This window comes from Copidosoma floridanum, unplaced genomic scaffold (genome assembly GCF_036245765.1).
Source record: "Copidosoma floridanum isolate Cflo_tuat_1 unplaced genomic scaffold, Cflo_Japanese_pri ptg000025l, whole genome shotgun sequence".
Lineage (NCBI taxonomy): Eukaryota > Metazoa > Arthropoda > Insecta > Hymenoptera > Encyrtidae > Copidosoma > Copidosoma floridanum.
The window spans coordinates 821,241-839,637 of record NW_028321902.1 but is presented as its reverse complement, the minus strand read 5'-3'; the positions used below and the strand labels follow the sequence as shown (position 1 = coordinate 839,637).

The following is an 18,397-nucleotide window of genomic DNA, read 5'->3' as shown; positions in this document are numbered from 1 at the left end:
ACACTACCACCATTAAGCCCATTGCAGATGCACACCCCAAAATTAGCTCCAACTTGGAGCGCGCGGTGGCTCGGTCGGCTAGGTCGTGGATTGGCACGCGGGAGACCGTGGTTCAATTCCCGGCCAGTGCGACTTTTATGGGCAAAGTACCTCTGTGTCTTTCACATGTGCTTTTTCACCACGCAATGCTCCTCGAGGAGGGTTTAGGCGACCTTCTCGCAGCAAATTTGCCTAATTCCCCCTACCCCCCTCCCAGTGATGGGAGGCCTCCCATCCCTCTTCCCTTCCTTCTCCTAAGTGCTAAGTGCCCATAGTAGTGCCCTTATTAAAAAGGAGCCGGACGTAGAGCACTATAATATAAAAAAAAAAAAAAAAAAAAATAGCTCCAACTTGGAAAGTTTTCGCATCTGTGTGGTGCTTTGTTTAGTTCATGTATGGGTGTTGATGCTCGTCAAAGTAAAAAAGCTATGTAAAAGTTAAACGTAAGTATGAATCAAATATTCTGTCGGATAAAACTCTCACGTGACTTGATCTACGTCCATTGTTTGTTGAAATTTAATACTCCGTTACGGGGTTAGAAAAAAATTGTCTTTGTATCTTTAGTTTTGTCGCCAGTAAACAGAGACATATTGATAACATACGATCACTAAAAATTGACAAGAACTAACCAGCATTTACTGGATGTATATTCTTTCGCTAAACTTGAATTCAAAGTCTAATGGGTTAATCTTGGATGAAAATTACCTGTGAAAAAAGTTTAAAAGTTTTTTCCTTATTTTGTTCGAAAAAAGTAGTGAGATCCACAGTTATGCGTTGCCAAGCATAAGTTGTCGGCCTTATAACGAAAGAAAGCTACTTTTCGAAGCATATAAATGAAAAAGCTACTTTTCTAAGTATGAGGCAAAAAGATTACTTTTCAAAACCGTGCAAATAAAAATTTTTGAATTTAATTGAAATCTTTTTATTCACTAATGATTTAGTATCAACTATAATTAAAAAATAATTCAGTCTCTATTTTTTTATGATATTAACCACACATTCTTGTGTAAAAATATTTTCCGGCAGATAAGTGCAAAAGATTCGAGAAATTAACGCTTATTGTAAAGTATTTAAAATATCATATTCCAATAATCATTCAACTACTTTATTAACTACATTTAGTTATAAATTATTGTTTTTTTCACACTTGAATACATTGTTATATATATATATATGTATGTGTGACAACACGATAAGCTTCGCTTCTCTCTTTTAAATGATGAAAACACTAAATTTGTGACGTGTTCAAATTTTTACTTATTCTTATTTTTTATTAAACTGAAAATAGAGTCATAGCGGTAACTACCACAATTTTTTAATCAAGTTAGTTGTACAACAAATACATAAATTTTCATATTCCATGAATAGGGACACATTCCACAAGTAGGGACATTTACCTTTTTTATATTTGCCATATTTTAATTTAAGTGTAACTGTAAAATAAACAAAAATTGAACGTTACAGTAAAATCTGATATTTTATCATCTAGATAGGCATTGACATACGGTTTATAAATTATCGCAGTTATGAATGAAATGACTTACTCTGCAGTAAGATACGTTTTAATTCGCTTACAATTATCGATAAAAATAACTATTTTTTTTTTAATGCAATAGTTTTGTAACAAATATCTGTAACTATCAATTGAGTAGACAACTATATAGTTACATTTTTCAATGATTAATGAATTTTGTACATTACTTTTCATGGCAACGCTATACGTATACGTTTTTATCACGAATACTTTTGCCTTACTAAAATGTCAACTATAAAATACTGAAAGAAATGGCATTGTACGCAACAAATGGCCTTATTTTCCGGTACAAACTTATGGTTAAACTCACGTGGACTTGAAATTATAATTTTATTTTTTTTCAAATCTCAGCCGCGAAAGCTCCATCTAAGCGAAGCCTAATGTACATCTAATTATCGACGACCAACCGAAGAGATAACGATAGAAACGATGTGGGAGGAGGGGGGGGAGAGAAAAACAGAGGCTTCGTCAACGCATAGCCAAGGCGTTGTTACTTTCAAAAATATCAGCGAACAAATACCTTCTCGGTGGCTCGATTATAGAAATGCAGTTCCGCCGGTCTCCGGAGTTAAGCATCATTTGCTGCGGTTAGTACTTGGATGGGTGACCGTTCGGGGCTCTTCGTTTCGCCTGTGATGTGTTCGTTTCGAGGACCGGTTAACTGTATCTCTGTCGTCTTGACCAGCTTGAAGGTGCAGGAGTTAGTAATCCTTGTGTCTATACGTAGACACCTGGACCTAACTCTTGCCGACTTTTGTCTTTTTTTTTTTATTTTTACTTTAAGAGAATGTTTATCAATTTTCTTGGCATTAAATTCTTTTTTTTCACGCATATTAAGCGAATTAATAAGCATACTAATTAACGTTTGACAGTTAGGTATATACGTATTTATTAAACGAGTACGGACCAACTGAGGAACGCCACAGGTGTGACATTAGAGGTGGTTGATGAAAATAAGGTATATAGCCTTTTTTTTATTGAGGAAATATGGTCCTGATTTATTTGGTGTAGTTAAATTAAAAAAAAACTTTTCTCCCGTTGGGGGAAAACGCACCTTGTCACATGCTTTTTCAACTTTTGCACGTTGGATGTATTATATGCGAAATATTTTATAGATTTAACTCTTTCTAGTTCTTATATTTTTGTAAAATTTTCTTTTCTAACATTTTTTTAAATCGTATATTAATTTATTTTTAAAAATAGCGACACATTTTGGTAGTACATCATGAATGGTTTTTCCCTCGAAATCTCACACAAAGACGTGTTACATTACATCGAATAGTGACAATAAATTTTATTTTTTTTGATACATCGTTAGCCTCACGAAGTTGTCGGATAACAATTTAAAAACGGTCAAGTTTTTTCTCGTTTTTTTGGCGCAACACACAGTTTATATGCCACTTGTTGTTCTATAATTGTAGATCTTGTTGTGTTACGTTTCAGAATACATATTTAAGTCTAAAATGTGATTATTATTGTCTGGATATTGATCATTTACACAAAATAATAGCCAAAAACTGAAGTTATAGTGCTCATATTGATAAATCAAAAAAATTTGTTTAAACTTCTACGAATATAGTTGTACTTTTCGCTTAGGTAAGAAACGCGAAAATTTCCATGTTATTTTTAAAAAGTTGATTAATATAAAATTTTTCATTTTTTCATTTTTTAAAGTAAAAAATGAAAATTTCAAGAAATTGTTTACAAACGAATGTATTTAGTAAAAAAAAGAAAAAAAATTGATCGACTCTCAGTGATGTATCTCTAAATGGACAACGAAAATCAAACTGGTTGATTAAAAAAGTTGGCTGCTATCCTAAAGAAAAGTTATTTATTGCCTCAGTGATTCGATTGAATTCAAGGAAAAAAAAATGTTACTTCCTGACAAAAGCTCAAGACATTGCTTTTCATCAATTGTAGCTTTCGAGCGCTTGGTTGTGTTTGAGAGGCAGAAGATGTACATTTCCATACAAACGTATTTAGCGGCTGGCACTCAAAGTGTCGGCGAGCCGCCAAAGTATTGTCGAGCTGACGTGAATACCTATTCGCTTCGAGTCGATGCAGAGGTTGTGCCCTCCCTAGCCAAAATCAGGCAAAAATTCTTGCATGTAAACAAACGGCTCAGAGCATATATACATGCGTATAGCTGCTTGTGATTGACATACTTGGCACATTGGCAGGCTAGAAAGGGAACGACGATCCCCTTCTGCTATTTCGTTCAACCAATCACAAGCAGCTGTGCGCATGTATATATGCTCTGAGCCGTTTGTTTACATGCAAGAATTTTTGCCTGATTTTGGCTAGAGAGGGCACAACCTCTGCAGCGACTCGAAGCGAATACACCAGAGTCGAAAAATCCGTCTTCGTACAAAAGGAAGCTGTGCGCGTGTCATTCTGTCCATTTTCCAGAAAAGTCACGTATACACGTATACAGTTGGGTATTCGGGGATAAGTCGAGAAAAGGATGAGTCTTGAGAAACTGAGAAATCTGGTTTTATTTCCAATAAATTGTTTTATCTGTGAAATTTATTTTTGGTTGTGACATCTGTATTGCATCCTACGAGCACACATCAATTACATGGGTGACTTATGTGAGTGTACACAATTTTTGAAAGAAGTATATTTATTAAAACATTTTAAAATTTACAAATCACCGTAGCTCAGAGGTCCTTATGTGTTTTGTCATTCATGGTATGTTAACAAATCCTTTATAAAGATACAATATATTGTACCCCTATTGTATATTTATTTATTTAAATTAGCGTTCACGTTACGCAGTAAGTATCGTTGACAAATAGTTTTATTTTCAAATTTTTCGAATATAAATAGATTCTTAGACAGCTAAATGGAAAAACGTGTAATTCTAAAAAAAATTTTGATCAACCATCGCCTTTAAACGTAAACGTATAAACGTATTTTGATATAAAATTTTTAGATGGTGCATTATTATAAAAATTCCTAAGTAAGCATGTACTTAACATTGTTTGAGACAGTATGAAATGTCGTTATCGAAAAAAAACTTGTGGCAAAATGCTTTTCCATATTATTTCAGATGCTACGTATTTCTTAATTATTGTAAGATGTAAAATAAAAATAAAAAACATATTTATTGTATATTTCTTCACTCAGTTATCAATTTAATATCAAGTAAAGCCTATCGAATTTTTTTTTTTTACTAAAATTTTCCTCTCGTTGGTACGTCAAAATTCACAAACAAAGGAAACAAAAACGAAATCGTATTGAACGAGCAAAAATAATTGTTTTGCACATTTACTCGTCTAGTTTTCGTTTACACCGAGAGTTCTTTCAGTGCCGTTCGTTGTTCTATTTTTACACATGCTGTTGAAACAAACCCCTGTACCAGAGACTAATGGAACTGAACAGCAAGGAAAAATGAGAAAAAAGCTCCAACGGTGGTTTTGTCGAAAATCCGATTTTCCGATGTCAACGCGTTTTTTACTAGTATCATTTCCACGTGTCGTTAAGGGCTTTTTAGAAAACGACTCAAAATTTGTGGACTGTGCACTTGACAAACAGCTTTTTATTACTTGTTTTTTGATTCTCTCGTTTGTCCCTCGAATGGTTAATTCAACAATGGGAGCATCAATTTATAATTGTTCCTGCATGTTTTTTTCCTCCATTTACCAGCGAAAACGGAAAAATTGTTAAAATTTGTTGGGTTTAAGAAAAAACATGGCTAAAAATAATCAAGTAGGCAAACTGTTGAAAAAATTTTTTATTTGACAATATAATACAAACAAACAGTAGACAGTTAATAAAGTTACAAAGAGGATTTTGCGTTAAAAAAAACTGTACTTTCGAGTAAATGTGCATTTATTACATGACTAGTTTCTTAGTGGTTTCGCAGATCATTTGAGAAAAATATATCAGTAACCTAAATAATCCAATTGTACTTTTTTAATATAAACTGAATAACTATTAATTAAAGTAAGCGCGACATCTCACATAAGTGCCTAAGTACTACTTAAAAGTTTTATGGAATAAAGATTTTTTTTTTTTAATTTGACATTTACTAATCATAGTGGAACAAAAACGCAAAAAAATCAACAAAATAAAAATTCAAAGTTTTTGTTCGGTCATTCGTTGAACAATCAAAATCTTTTAGTTGTTTCACCAACTATTTAATTTATTTTATACACGGCAAGCCGGTAAAATCTGATGATTGAAAATTTTTCAAATCAACTGATTAACGCGATTTTTTTCAATTCTCTGACATCCAAATGAGCAAAAATATTCAACATGATATGATCATCCAAACTTACGTAATTGATTTTCTCTAAGATACCTTGAAATGCTTATTTTAGATTATCTCTTGCCGCACGCAATACCCTCATCTTCTCCATTGCTAGTTCAATATGAGTTACCAACGCATACTCGTGATATTCAAGTTCCACTTTTTCTTCAAGCGACAAGAGTAAGTCGGTGCAACCTTTCAGGCAATCCTCGTTATTGAATGAGCCTGCCAACGCATCCAGCGGCATCGTGAGGATGTCGAACATCGATTTTTCGCCTGCCTTGATTTCCTTGAGTTCGTCCAGTTTTTCGTTGCAATCCGAGATGATACACGATAAGTGGGTCGAGTTCAACCGTCCTTTCATCGGGATCAAATCAGCGTTTGAACCCACAAACCGTGAGTTTATCATGTAATAAAAGACAAACAGTTTTTGGAACGTATCTGCGGTTGGCCATCCCCCAATGCTTTGGAGAGTATCGACCAGCAATAGATTAACAGTCGCGATGTCTTGAAATTCCCAGAACAAGCACTCCATTTTCATTCTAATTCCAACATTGATAGGCCGATAAGTGAGTTGATGTAGAACGTGGTTGTAGCGTCTGTTGACAACAAAAAAAAAAAAAAAGAAAAAAAAAGTGGCGATGTTAATTTAGGCGTGGTATGAATTTTATGATTTTTTTAAGTATAATTGAATGACTAACTCGTCTGTCCGAAATCCAGCCTCGAAGAGCATCTTGACGATACGGTAATGGTTCGATTTGACAGCTTCTTTCAGCGCTTCGTTGAAATCTCGGCAACGAGTTTTACTTGCCTCTTGGATGAAACTCATGTTGAGCAGGCGATCGACGACCTGCTCATACCCCAAATTGATGGATACTATGAGTTCGTACAGTTTGGGCTCGTCCTTATAAAAAGGGGCTAACAAACGATTTTTTGTATATGTCCTGTTGAGTGTTGTCTCGTTGACTCCGGTGATTTTTGCCAGCATTAGGTTTATTACGTTGTTGCAATTTTTCGTAGCTAAAAAAAATGGTGTCTCATTTATGTAGTTGTGCGAGCCCAAATCCGTTCCTATAAAACAAAAGTATATTATTTTATTTATTGGTATAGTATCATTTCAAATAGGTATATAATACTAAAACTGGCAGGCATATATACACAACAACGTGACCATCACAATACTTATAAAATAAGCCCCTCATAATTTAACCAATGAAATAATGAATTTAGCATTAAAAATAATTTAATGCAAACATACGTTCTCTTATTAATTTATGGTTTTGTGTATTGGAAACTAATTGATTAAAAATTTACTAATTTCCAATAAAGTCACTCGAGCAATTTTGTGTAAAAAAAGATTATGACGGTATTAAATCAGAATTTTGGTGGTATTTATGATATTATAGACGAGTTCTTTGATTAAAGAATAAATAAAAACAAAAAAAATATCAGTTCCTGGTTTTTCTATTCCTAATAAGGATAAGTTTGAGCACCGAAGCTATCAGCATGTTAACAACAACAAAAAACTGTTTTACAATTAAACCTTTATTTTTTTGATGCCTAATTTCAAGTATAAAGGCGGAAATTAATTTTTATAAGTGCTTGCATACATTTTCTGTTTTGGTTCTACAAAAATTTTATTAATATTTAGCTATTTTTCAATTAATAATGAATTTTTTACCATTTTGATCATGTCCCGTAAATTTTTTAGGTCAAGAAATCATTTTAAGTAAAATTTTCTTTTTTAGTAAAATAACTTTGTTAAAAAATAACATGCAAAAAAAAAGTAATAACAACGAGATATCCATGTTTGAGTCGATTTAAAAGTCCATATCCTTCGACTCACCGTACGCAATAAGCAATCTAGCAATATTTTCTTGTAGCTCCTTGTCGCGGTTTGGTTCTTTATCCTTGAGTAGTAAGTGCAGCGGTGCCTCACCGTAGACATTTTTAAGGTTGACATCAGCTCCTGACAGAAGAAGAGCCTCAACTCTCGTGAAATTTGTCTCGCGGACAGCCAAATGGAGTTCCGAGTCACCCGCGTCGCCATTGACATAAACGCCCCGCTCGTTCAGAAACTCGAGGATAAAGCACTTTTCCCAGTAGTGGCGATTTTCGTGCTTTTCGCCAACTGCGTGGTACAGCAGAGCTCGGAGCGAAAAGTTCTCATCCATTTTCCTTCCATTATCCAACAACTTTGCAACGAACTTTTTGTACTCGTGCTTATCCATTTGGCATGATACATCAGTGCACGCTCGGAGCAACAGTTTGTAGACATTTCCGCTCTCGGCACTAGTAAAAGGAAATTAATGAAATGGGCACCCTTGATCTACTTACAGGCTACATGCAAAAATAATACGCTTACCCAGATTCTATGAGCTTCTCTGCAGAAATTATGCTGCAGCTTGTAACGGCAGTGTCCAAAGGCGTGTTGCCTTGGAAGTCGAAAACATCGGTATCCGCCCCGTGATTCAACAACAGCTCCGTAATTCTTCCGTCGTCACTATTCACTGCGTAGTGCAGGGCCGTGCGGTCACTCTTGTTTTTGATGTTGGGATCGGCACCAGCTTCCAACAGGAGCCTCGCGAAGACGATCTTCGGGATTCAGAGATGGTCAAGATTTTTCCAAGCGAAACTCAGATCCAAAACTCACCATTTTTAATTGAACAGCCAAAATCAGCGCCGAATTAAGGTCGTGTCCCCCTCGCACGTTCACGTCTGCTCCGTAGTCTGTGAGTAGTTTAAATATCGCCAGTACGTTATCAAGCGAGGTGAGATTTACAGAATGGCACTGTATCAGGTACATCAGTGGCGTGTAGAATTTGGGATCCCCGTCATTAATGGAAGACGCGTCTCTGAAATGTGGACGTATACGTGAGGTAAAAATGATTTTACGCGACCTTTGCTCAGCGAGGAAAAATCGTACCGTCCCAGGATTTTGTGAACTCTTGCGACGTCGTCGCAACTAATGGCTTCATGAAGACTCATGGTTTCTTACACTTTTTCTGATTTGTTGTACTTGTACCGATGTGACAATAAACCTCCGTAACTTGAACTACTCAACTCGAGACGATTTTTCTGTTGCTTTTGAGTACGAGTCAATAACGCAACTGCAGCCAACAGTAGTACTGTGCACATTGAGGAAACCCGAAAAGCGTATACCTACTTAACATCAATGATTCACGCTTGAAAGTAACTACAGTCGCTCCTCCTATCATCACAAGTCCGGTTCCGACACTAAATACTTAGTGTGCCCTGGTAAAATTTTCAAAGAACTATATCTATATAAATGCATACACAGTCATAGTTCTGTGAAACCATTACACTACCACCATTAAGCCCATTGCAGATGCACACCCCAAAATTAGCTCCAACTTGGAGCGCGCGGTGGCTCGGTCGGCTAGGTCGTGGATTGGCACGCGGGAGACCGTGGTTCAATTCCCGGCCAGTGCGACTTTTATGGGCAAAGTACCTCTGTGTCTTTCACATGTGCTTTTTCACCACGCAATGCTCCTCGAGGAGGGTTTAGGCGACCTTCTCGCAGCAAATTTGCCTAATTCCCCCTACCCCCCTCCCAGTGATGGGAGGCCTCCCATCCCTCTTCCCTTCCTTCTCCTAAGTGCTAAGTGCCCATAGTAGTGCCCTTATTAAAAAGGAGCCGGACGTAGAGCACTATAATATAAAAAAAAAAAAAAAAAAAAATAGCTCCAACTTGGAAAGTTTTCGCATCTGTGTGGTGCTTTGTTTAGTTCATGTATGGGTGTTGATGCTCGTCAAAGTAAAAAAGCTATGTAAAAGTTAAACGTAAGTATGAATCAAATATTCTGTCGGATAAAACTCTCACGTGACTTGATCTACGTCCATTGTTTGTTGAAATTTAATACTCCGTTACGGGGTTAGAAAAAAATTGTCTTTGTATCTTTAGTTTTGTCGCCAGTAAACAGAGACATATTGATAACATACGATCACTAAAAATTGACAAGAACTAACCAGCATTTACTGGATGTATATTCTTTCGCTAAACTTGAATTCAAAGTCTAATGGGTTAATCTTGGATGAAAATTACCTGTGAAAAAAGTTTAAAAGTTTTTTCCTTATTTTGTTCGAAAAAAGTAGTGAGATCCACAGTTATGCGTTGCCAAGCATAAGTTGTCGGCCTTATAACGAAAGAAAGCTACTTTTCGAAGCATATAAATGAAAAAGCTACTTTTCTAAGTATGAGGCAAAAAGATTACTTTTCAAAACCGTGCAAATAAAAATTTTTGAATTTAATTGAAATCTTTTTATTCACTAATGATTTAGTATCAACTATAATTAAAAAATAATTCAGTCTCTATTTTTTTATGATATTAACCACACATTCTTGTGTAAAAATATTTTCCGGCAGATAAGTGCAAAAGATTCGAGAAATTAACGCTTATTGTAAAGTATTTAAAATATCATATTCCAATAATCATTCAACTACTTTATTAACTACATTTAGTTATAAATTATTGTTTTTTTCACACTTGAATACATTGTTATATATATATATATGTATGTGTGACAACACGATAAGCTTCGCTTCTCTCTTTTAAATGATGAAAACACTAAATTTGTGACGTGTTCAAATTTTTACTTATTCTTATTTTTTATTAAACTGAAAATAGAGTCATAGCGGTAACTACCACAATTTTTTAATCAAGTTAGTTGTACAACAAATACATAAATTTTCATATTCCATGAATAGGGACACATTCCACAAGTAGGGACATTTACCTTTTTTATATTTGCCATATTTTAATTTAAGTGTAACTGTAAAATAAACAAAAATTGAACGTTACAGTAAAATCTGATATTTTATCATCTAGATAGGCATTGACATACGGTTTATAAATTATCGCAGTTATGAATGAAATGACTTACTCTGCAGTAAGATACGTTTTAATTCGCTTACAATTATCGATAAAAATAACTATTTTTTTTTTAATGCAATAGTTTTGTAACAAATATCTGTAACTATCAATTGAGTAGACAACTATATAGTTACATTTTTCAATGATTAATGAATTTTGTACATTACTTTTCATGGCAACGCTATACGTATACGTTTTTATCACGAATACTTTTGCCTTACTAAAATGTCAACTATAAAATACTGAAAGAAATGGCATTGTACGCAACAAATGGCCTTATTTTCCGGTACAAACTTATGGTTAAACTCACGTGGACTTGAAATTATAATTTTATTTTTTTTCAAATCTCAGCCGCGAAAGCTCCATCTAAGCGAAGCCTAATGTACATCTAATTATCGACGACCAACCGAAGAGATAACGATAGAAACGATGTGGGAGGAGGGGGGGGAGAGAAAAACAGAGGCTTCGTCAACGCATAGCCAAGGCGTTGTTACTTTCAAAAATATCAGCGAACAAATACCTTCTCGGTGGCTCGATTATAGAAATGCAGTTCCGCCGGTCTCCGGAGTTAAGCATCATTTGCTGCGGTTAGTACTTGGATGGGTGACCGTTCGGGGCTCTTCGTTTCGCCTGTGATGTGTTCGTTTCGAGGACCGGTTAACTGTATCTCTGTCGTCTTGACCAGCTTGAAGGTGCAGGAGTTAGTAATCCTTGTGTCTATACGTAGACACCTGGACCTAACTCTTGCCGACTTTTGTCTTTTTTTTTTTATTTTTACTTTAAGAGAATGTTTATCAATTTTCTTGGCATTAAATTCTTTTTTTTCACGCATATTAAGCGAATTAATAAGCATACTAATTAACGTTTGACAGTTAGGTATATACGTATTTATTAAACGAGTACGGACCAACTGAGGAACGCCACAGGTGTGACATTAGAGGTGGTTGATGAAAATAAGGTATATAGCCTTTTTTTTATTGAGGAAATATGGTCCTGATTTATTTGGTGTAGTTAAATTAAAAAAAAACTTTTCTCCCGTTGGGGGAAAACGCACCTTGTCACATGCTTTTTCAACTTTTGCACGTTGGATGTATTATATGCGAAATATTTTATAGATTTAACTCTTTCTAGTTCTTATATTTTTGTAAAATTTTCTTTTCTAACATTTTTTTAAATCGTATATTAATTTATTTTTAAAAATAGCGACACATTTTGGTAGTACATCATGAATGGTTTTTCCCTCGAAATCTCACACAAAGACGTGTTACATTACATCGAATAGTGACAATAAATTTTATTTTTTTTGATACATCGTTAGCCTCACGAAGTTGTCGGATAACAATTTAAAAACGGTCAAGTTTTTTCTCGTTTTTTTGGCGCAACACACAGTTTATATGCCACTTGTTGTTCTATAATTGTAGATCTTGTTGTGTTACGTTTCAGAATACATATTTAAGTCTAAAATGTGATTATTATTGTCTGGATATTGATCATTTACACAAAATAATAGCCAAAAACTGAAGTTATAGTGCTCATATTGATAAATCAAAAAAATTTGTTTAAACTTCTACGAATATAGTTGTACTTTTCGCTTAGGTAAGAAACGCGAAAATTTCCATGTTATTTTTAAAAAGTTGATTAATATAAAATTTTTCATTTTTTCATTTTTTAAAGTAAAAAATGAAAATTTCAAGAAATTGTTTACAAACGAATGTATTTAGTAAAAAAAAGAAAAAAAATTGATCGACTCTCAGTGATGTATCTCTAAATGGACAACGAAAATCAAACTGGTTGATTAAAAAAGTTGGCTGCTATCCTAAAGAAAAGTTATTTATTGCCTCAGTGATTCGATTGAATTCAAGGAAAAAAAAATGTTACTTCCTGACAAAAGCTCAAGACATTGCTTTTCATCAATTGTAGCTTTCGAGCGCTTGGTTGTGTTTGAGAGGCAGAAGATGTACATTTCCATACAAACGTATTTAGCGGCTGGCACTCAAAGTGTCGGCGAGCCGCCAAAGTATTGTCGAGCTGACGTGAATACCTATTCGCTTCGAGTCGATGCAGAGGTTGTGCCCTCCCTAGCCAAAATCAGGCAAAAATTCTTGCATGTAAACAAACGGCTCAGAGCATATATACATGCGTATAGCTGCTTGTGATTGACATACTTGGCACATTGGCAGGCTAGAAAGGGAACGACGATCCCCTTCTGCTATTTCGTTCAACCAATCACAAGCAGCTGTGCGCATGTATATATGCTCTGAGCCGTTTGTTTACATGCAAGAATTTTTGCCTGATTTTGGCTAGAGAGGGCACAACCTCTGCAGCGACTCGAAGCGAATACACCGGAGTCGAAAAATCCGTCTTCGTACAAAAGGAAGCTGTGCGCGTGTCATTCTGTCCATTTTCCAGAAAAGTCACGTATACACGTATACAGTTGGGTATTCGGGGATAAGTCGAGAAAAGGATGAGTCTTGAGAAACTGAGAAATCTGGTTTTATTTCCAATAAATTGTTTTATCTGTGAAATTTATTTTTGGTTGTGACATCTGTATTGCATCCTACGAGCACACATCAATTACATGGGTGACTTATGTGAGTGTACACAATTTTTGAAAGAAGTATATTTATTAAAACATTTTAAAATTTACAAATCACCGTAGCTCAGAGGTCCTTATGTGTTTTGTCATTCATGGTATGTTAACAAATCCTTTATAAAGATACAATATATTGTACCCCTATTGTATATTTATTTATTCAAATTAGCGTTCACGTTACGCAGTAAGTATCGTTGACAAATAGTTTTATTTTCAAATTTTTCGAATATAAATAGATTCTTAGACAGCTAAATGGAAAAACGTGTAATTCTAAAAAAAATTTTGATCAACCATCGCCTTTAAACGTAAACGTATAAACGTATTTTGATATAAAATTTTTAGATGGTGCATTATTATAAAAATTCCTAAGTAAGCATGTACTTAACATTGTTTGAGACAGTATGAAATGTCGTTATCGAAAAAAAACTTGTGGCAAAATGCTTTTCCATATTATTTCAGATGCTACGTATTTCTTAATTATTGTAAGATGTAAAATAAAAATAAAAAACATATTTATTGTATATTTCTTCACTCAGTTATCAATTTAATATCAAGTAAAGCCTATCGAATTTTTTTTTTTTACTAAAATTTTCCTCTCGTTGGTACGTCAAAATTCACAAACAAAGGAAACAAAAACGAAATCGTATTGAACGAGCAAAAATAATTGTTTTGCACATTTACTCGTCTAGTTTTCGTTTACACCGAGAGTTCTTTCAGTGCCGTTCGTTGTTCTATTTTTACACATGCTGTTGAAACAAACCCCTGTACCAGAGACTAATGGAACTGAACAGCAAGGAAAAATGAGAAAAAAGCTCCAACGGTGGTTTTGTCGAAAATCCGATTTTCCGATGTCAACGCGTTTTTTACTAGTATCATTTCCACGTGTCGTTAAGGGCTTTTTAGAAAACGACTCAAAATTTGTGGACTGTGCACTTGACAAACAGCTTTTTATTACTTGTTTTTTGATTCTCTCGTTTGTCCCTCGAATGGTTAATTCAACAATGGGAGCATCAATTTATAATTGTTCCTGCATGTTTTTTTCCTCCATTTACCAGCGAAAACGGAAAAATTGTTAAAATTTGTTGGGTTTAAGAAAAAACATGGCTAAAAATAATCAAGTAGGCAAACTGTTGAAAAAATTTTTTATTTGACAATATAATACAAACAAACAGTAGACAGTTAATAAAGTTACAAAGAGGATTTTGCGTTAAAAAAAACTGTACTTTCGAGTAAATGTGCATTTATTACATGACTAGTTTCTTAGTGGTTTCGCAGATCATTTGAGAAAAATATATCAGTAACCTAAATAATCCAATTGTACTTTTTTAATATAAACTGAATAACTATTAATTAAAGTAAGCGCGACATCTCACATAAGTGCCTAAGTACTACTTAAAAGTTTTATGGAATAAAGATTTTTTTTTTTAATTTGACATTTACTAATCATAGTGGAACAAAAACGCAAAAAAATCAACAAAATAAAAATTCAAAGTTTTTGTACGGTCATTCGTTGAACAATCAAAATCTTTTAGTTGTTTCACCAACTATTTAATTTATTTTATACACGGCAAGCCGGTAAAATCTGATGATTGAAAATTTTTCAAATCAACTGATTAACGCGATTTTTTTCAATTCTCTGACATCCAAATGAGCAAAAATATTCAACATGATATGATCATCCAAACTTACGTAATTGATTTTCTCTAAGATACCTTGAAATGCTTATTTTAGATTATCTCTTGCCGCACGCAATACCCTCATCTTCTCCATTGCTAGTTCAATATGAGTTACCAACGCATACTCGTGATATTCAAGTTCCACTTTTTCTTCAAGCGACAAGAGTAAGTCGGTGCAACCTTTCAGGCAATCCTCGTTATTGAATGAGCCTGCCAACGCATCCAGCGGCATCGTGAGGATGTCGAACATCGATTTTTCGCCTGCCTTGATTTCCTTGAGTTCGTCCAGTTTTTCGTTGCAATCCGAGATGATACACGATAAGTGGGTCGAGTTCAACCGTCCTTTCATCGGGATCAAATCAGCGTTTGAACCCACAAACCGTGAGTTTATCATGTAATAAAAGACAAACAGTTTTTGGAACGTATCTGCGGTTGGCCATCCCCCAATGCTTTGGAGAGTATCGACCAGCAATAGATTAACAGTCGCGATGTCTTGAAATTCCCAGAACAAGCACTCCATTTTCATTCTAATTCCAACATTGATAGGCCGATAAGTGAGTTGATGTAGAACGTGGTTGTAGCGTCTGTTGACAACAAAAAAAAAAAAAAAGAAAAAAAAAGTGGCGATGTTAATTTAGGCGTGGTATGAATTTTATGATTTTTTTAAGTATAATTGAATGACTAACTCGTCTGTCCGAAATCCAGCCTCGAAGAGCATCTTGACGATACGGTAATGGTTCGATTTGACAGCTTCTTTCAGCGCTTCGTTGAAATCTCGGCAACGAGTTTTACTTGCCTCTTGGATGAAACTCATGTTGAGCAGGCGATCGACGACCTGCTCATACCCCAAATTGATGGATACTATGAGTTCGTACAGTTTGGGCTCGTCCTTATAAAAAGGGGCTAACAAACGATTTTTTGTATATGTCCTGTTGAGTGTTGTCTCGTTGACTCCGGTGATTTTTGCCAGCATTAGGTTTATTACGTTGTTGCAATTTTTCGTAGCTAAAAAAAATGGTGTCTCATTTATGTAGTTGTGCGAGCCCAAATCCGTTCCTATAAAACAAAAGTATATTATTTTATTTATTGGTATAGTATCATTTCAAATAGGTATATAATACTAAAACTGGCAGGCATATATACACAACAACGTGACCATCACAATACTTATAAAATAAGCCCCTCATAATTTAACCAATGAAATAATGAATTTAGCATTAAAAATAATTTAATGCAAACATACGTTCTCTTATTAATTTATGGTTTTGTGTATTGGAAACTAATTGATTAAAAATTTACTAATTTCCAATAAAGTCACTCGAGCAATTTTGTGTAAAAAAAGATTATGACGGTATTAAATCAGAATTTTGGTGGTATTTATGATATTATAGACGAGTTCTTTGATTAAAGAATAAATAAAAACAAAAAAAATATCAGTTCCTGGTTTTTCTATTCCTAATAAGGATAAGTTTGAGCACCGAAGCTATCAGCATGTTAACAACAACAAAAAACTGTTTTACAATTAAACCTTTATTTTTTTGATGCCTAATTTCAAGTATAAAGGCGGAAATTAATTTTTATAAGTGCTTGCATACATTTTCTGTTTTGGTTCTACAAAAATTTTATTAATATTTAGCTATTTTTCAATTAATAATGAATTTTTTACCATTTTGATCATGTCCCGTAAATTTTTTAGGTCAAGAAATCATTTTAAGTAAAATTTTCTTTTTTAGTAAAATAACTTTGTTAAAAAATAACATGCAAAAAAAAAGTAATAACAACGAGATATCCATGTTTGAGTCGATTTAAAAGTCCATATCCTTCGACTCACCGTACGCAATAAGCAATCTAGCAATATTTTCTTGTAGCTCCTTGTCGCGGTTTGGTTCTTTATCCTTGAGTAGTAAGTGCAGCGGTGCCTCACCGTAGACATTTTTAAGGTTGACATCAGCTCCTGACAGAAGAAGAGCCTCAACTCTCGTGAAATTTGTCTCGCGGACAGCCAAATGGAGTTCCGAGTCACCCGCGTCGCCATTGACATAAACGCCCCGCTCGTTCAGAAACTCGAGGATAAAGCACTTTTCCCAGTAGTGGCGATTTTCGTGCTTTTCGCCAACTGCGTGGTACAGCAGAGCTCGGAGCGAAAAGTTCTCATCCATTTTCCTTCCATTATCCAACAACTTTGCAACGAACTTTTTGTACTCGTGCTTATCCATTTGGCATGATACATCAGTGCACGCTCGGAGCAACAGTTTGTAGACATTTCCGCTCTCGGCACTAGTAAAAGGAAATTAATGAAATGGGCACCCTTGATCTACTTACAGGCTACATGCAAAAATAATACGCTTACCCAGATTCTATGAGCTTCTCTGCAGAAATTATGCTGCAGCTTGTAACGGCAGTGTCCAAAGGCGTGTTGCCTTGGAAGTCGAAAACATCGGTATCCGCCCCGTGATTCAACAACAGCTCCGTAATTCTTCCGTCGTCACTATTCACTGCGTAGTGCAGGGCCGTGCGGTCACTCTTGTTTTTGATGTTGGGATCGGCACCAGCTTCCAACAGGAGCCTCGCGAAGACGATCTTCGGGATTCAGAGATGGTCAAGATTTTTCCAAGCGAAACTCAGATCCAAAACTCACCATTTTTAATTGAACAGCCAAAATCAGCGCCGAATTAAGGTCGTGTCCCCCTCGCACGTTCACGTCTGCTCCGTAGTCTGTGAGTAGTTTAAATATCGCCAGTACGTTATCAAGCGAGGTGAGATTTACAGAATGGCACTGTATCAGGTACATCAGTGGCGTGTAGAATTTGGGATCCCCGTCATTAATGGAAGACGCGTCTCTGAAATGTGGACGTATACGTGAGGTAAAAATGATTTTACGCGACCTTTGCTCAGCGAGGAAAAATCGTACCGTCCCAGGATTTTGTGAACTCTTGCGACGTCGTCGCAACTAATGGCTTCATGAAGACTCATGGTTTCTTACACTTTTTCTGATTTGTTGTACTTGTACCGATGTGACAATAAACCTCCGTAACTTGAACTACTCAACTCGAGACGATTTTTCTGTTGCTTTTGAGTACGAGTCAATAACGCAACTGCAGCCAACAGTAGTACTGTGCACATTGAGGAAACCCGAAAAGCGTATACCTACTTAACATCAATGATTCACGCTTGAAAGTAACTACAGTCGCTCCTCCTATCATCACAAGTCCGGTTCCGACACTAAATACTTAGTGTGCCCTGGTAAAATTTTCAAAGAACTATATCTATATAAATGCATACACAGTCATAGTTCTGTGAAACCATTACACTACCACCATTAAGCCCATTGCAGATGCACACCCCAAAATTAGCTCCAACTTGGAAAGTTTTCGCATCTGTGTGGTGCTTTGTTTAGTTCATGTA

The 18,397-nt window shown here is 35.2% G+C and overlaps 2 protein-coding genes across 2 annotated transcripts; both read right to left on the bottom strand.

Annotated features, from left to right (window-relative positions):
* Positions 1-5,737: 5,737 nt before the first annotated feature.
* On the bottom strand, positions 5,738-9,030 carry LOC149373883 (uncharacterized). The gene is made up of 6 exons (XM_089595317.1): positions 8,755-9,030; positions 8,482-8,683; positions 8,194-8,423; positions 7,675-8,120; positions 6,530-6,899; positions 5,738-6,427 (listed from the first exon to the last, which is right to left on the bottom strand). Exons 1-6 carry the CDS (start codon positions 8,814-8,816, stop codon positions 5,890-5,892), a joined length of 1,848 nt encoding a protein of 615 aa, XP_089451443.1. The 5' UTR covers positions 8,817-9,030; the 3' UTR covers positions 5,738-5,889.
* Positions 9,031-14,884: 5,854 nt separating this feature from the next.
* On the bottom strand, positions 14,885-18,179 carry LOC149373882 (uncharacterized). The gene is made up of 6 exons (XM_089595318.1): positions 17,904-18,179; positions 17,631-17,832; positions 17,343-17,572; positions 16,824-17,269; positions 15,679-16,048; positions 14,885-15,576 (listed from the first exon to the last, which is right to left on the bottom strand). Exons 1-6 carry the CDS (start codon positions 17,963-17,965, stop codon positions 15,039-15,041), a joined length of 1,848 nt encoding a protein of 615 aa, XP_089451444.1. The 5' UTR covers positions 17,966-18,179; the 3' UTR covers positions 14,885-15,038.
* Positions 18,180-18,397: the final 218 nt, after the last annotated feature.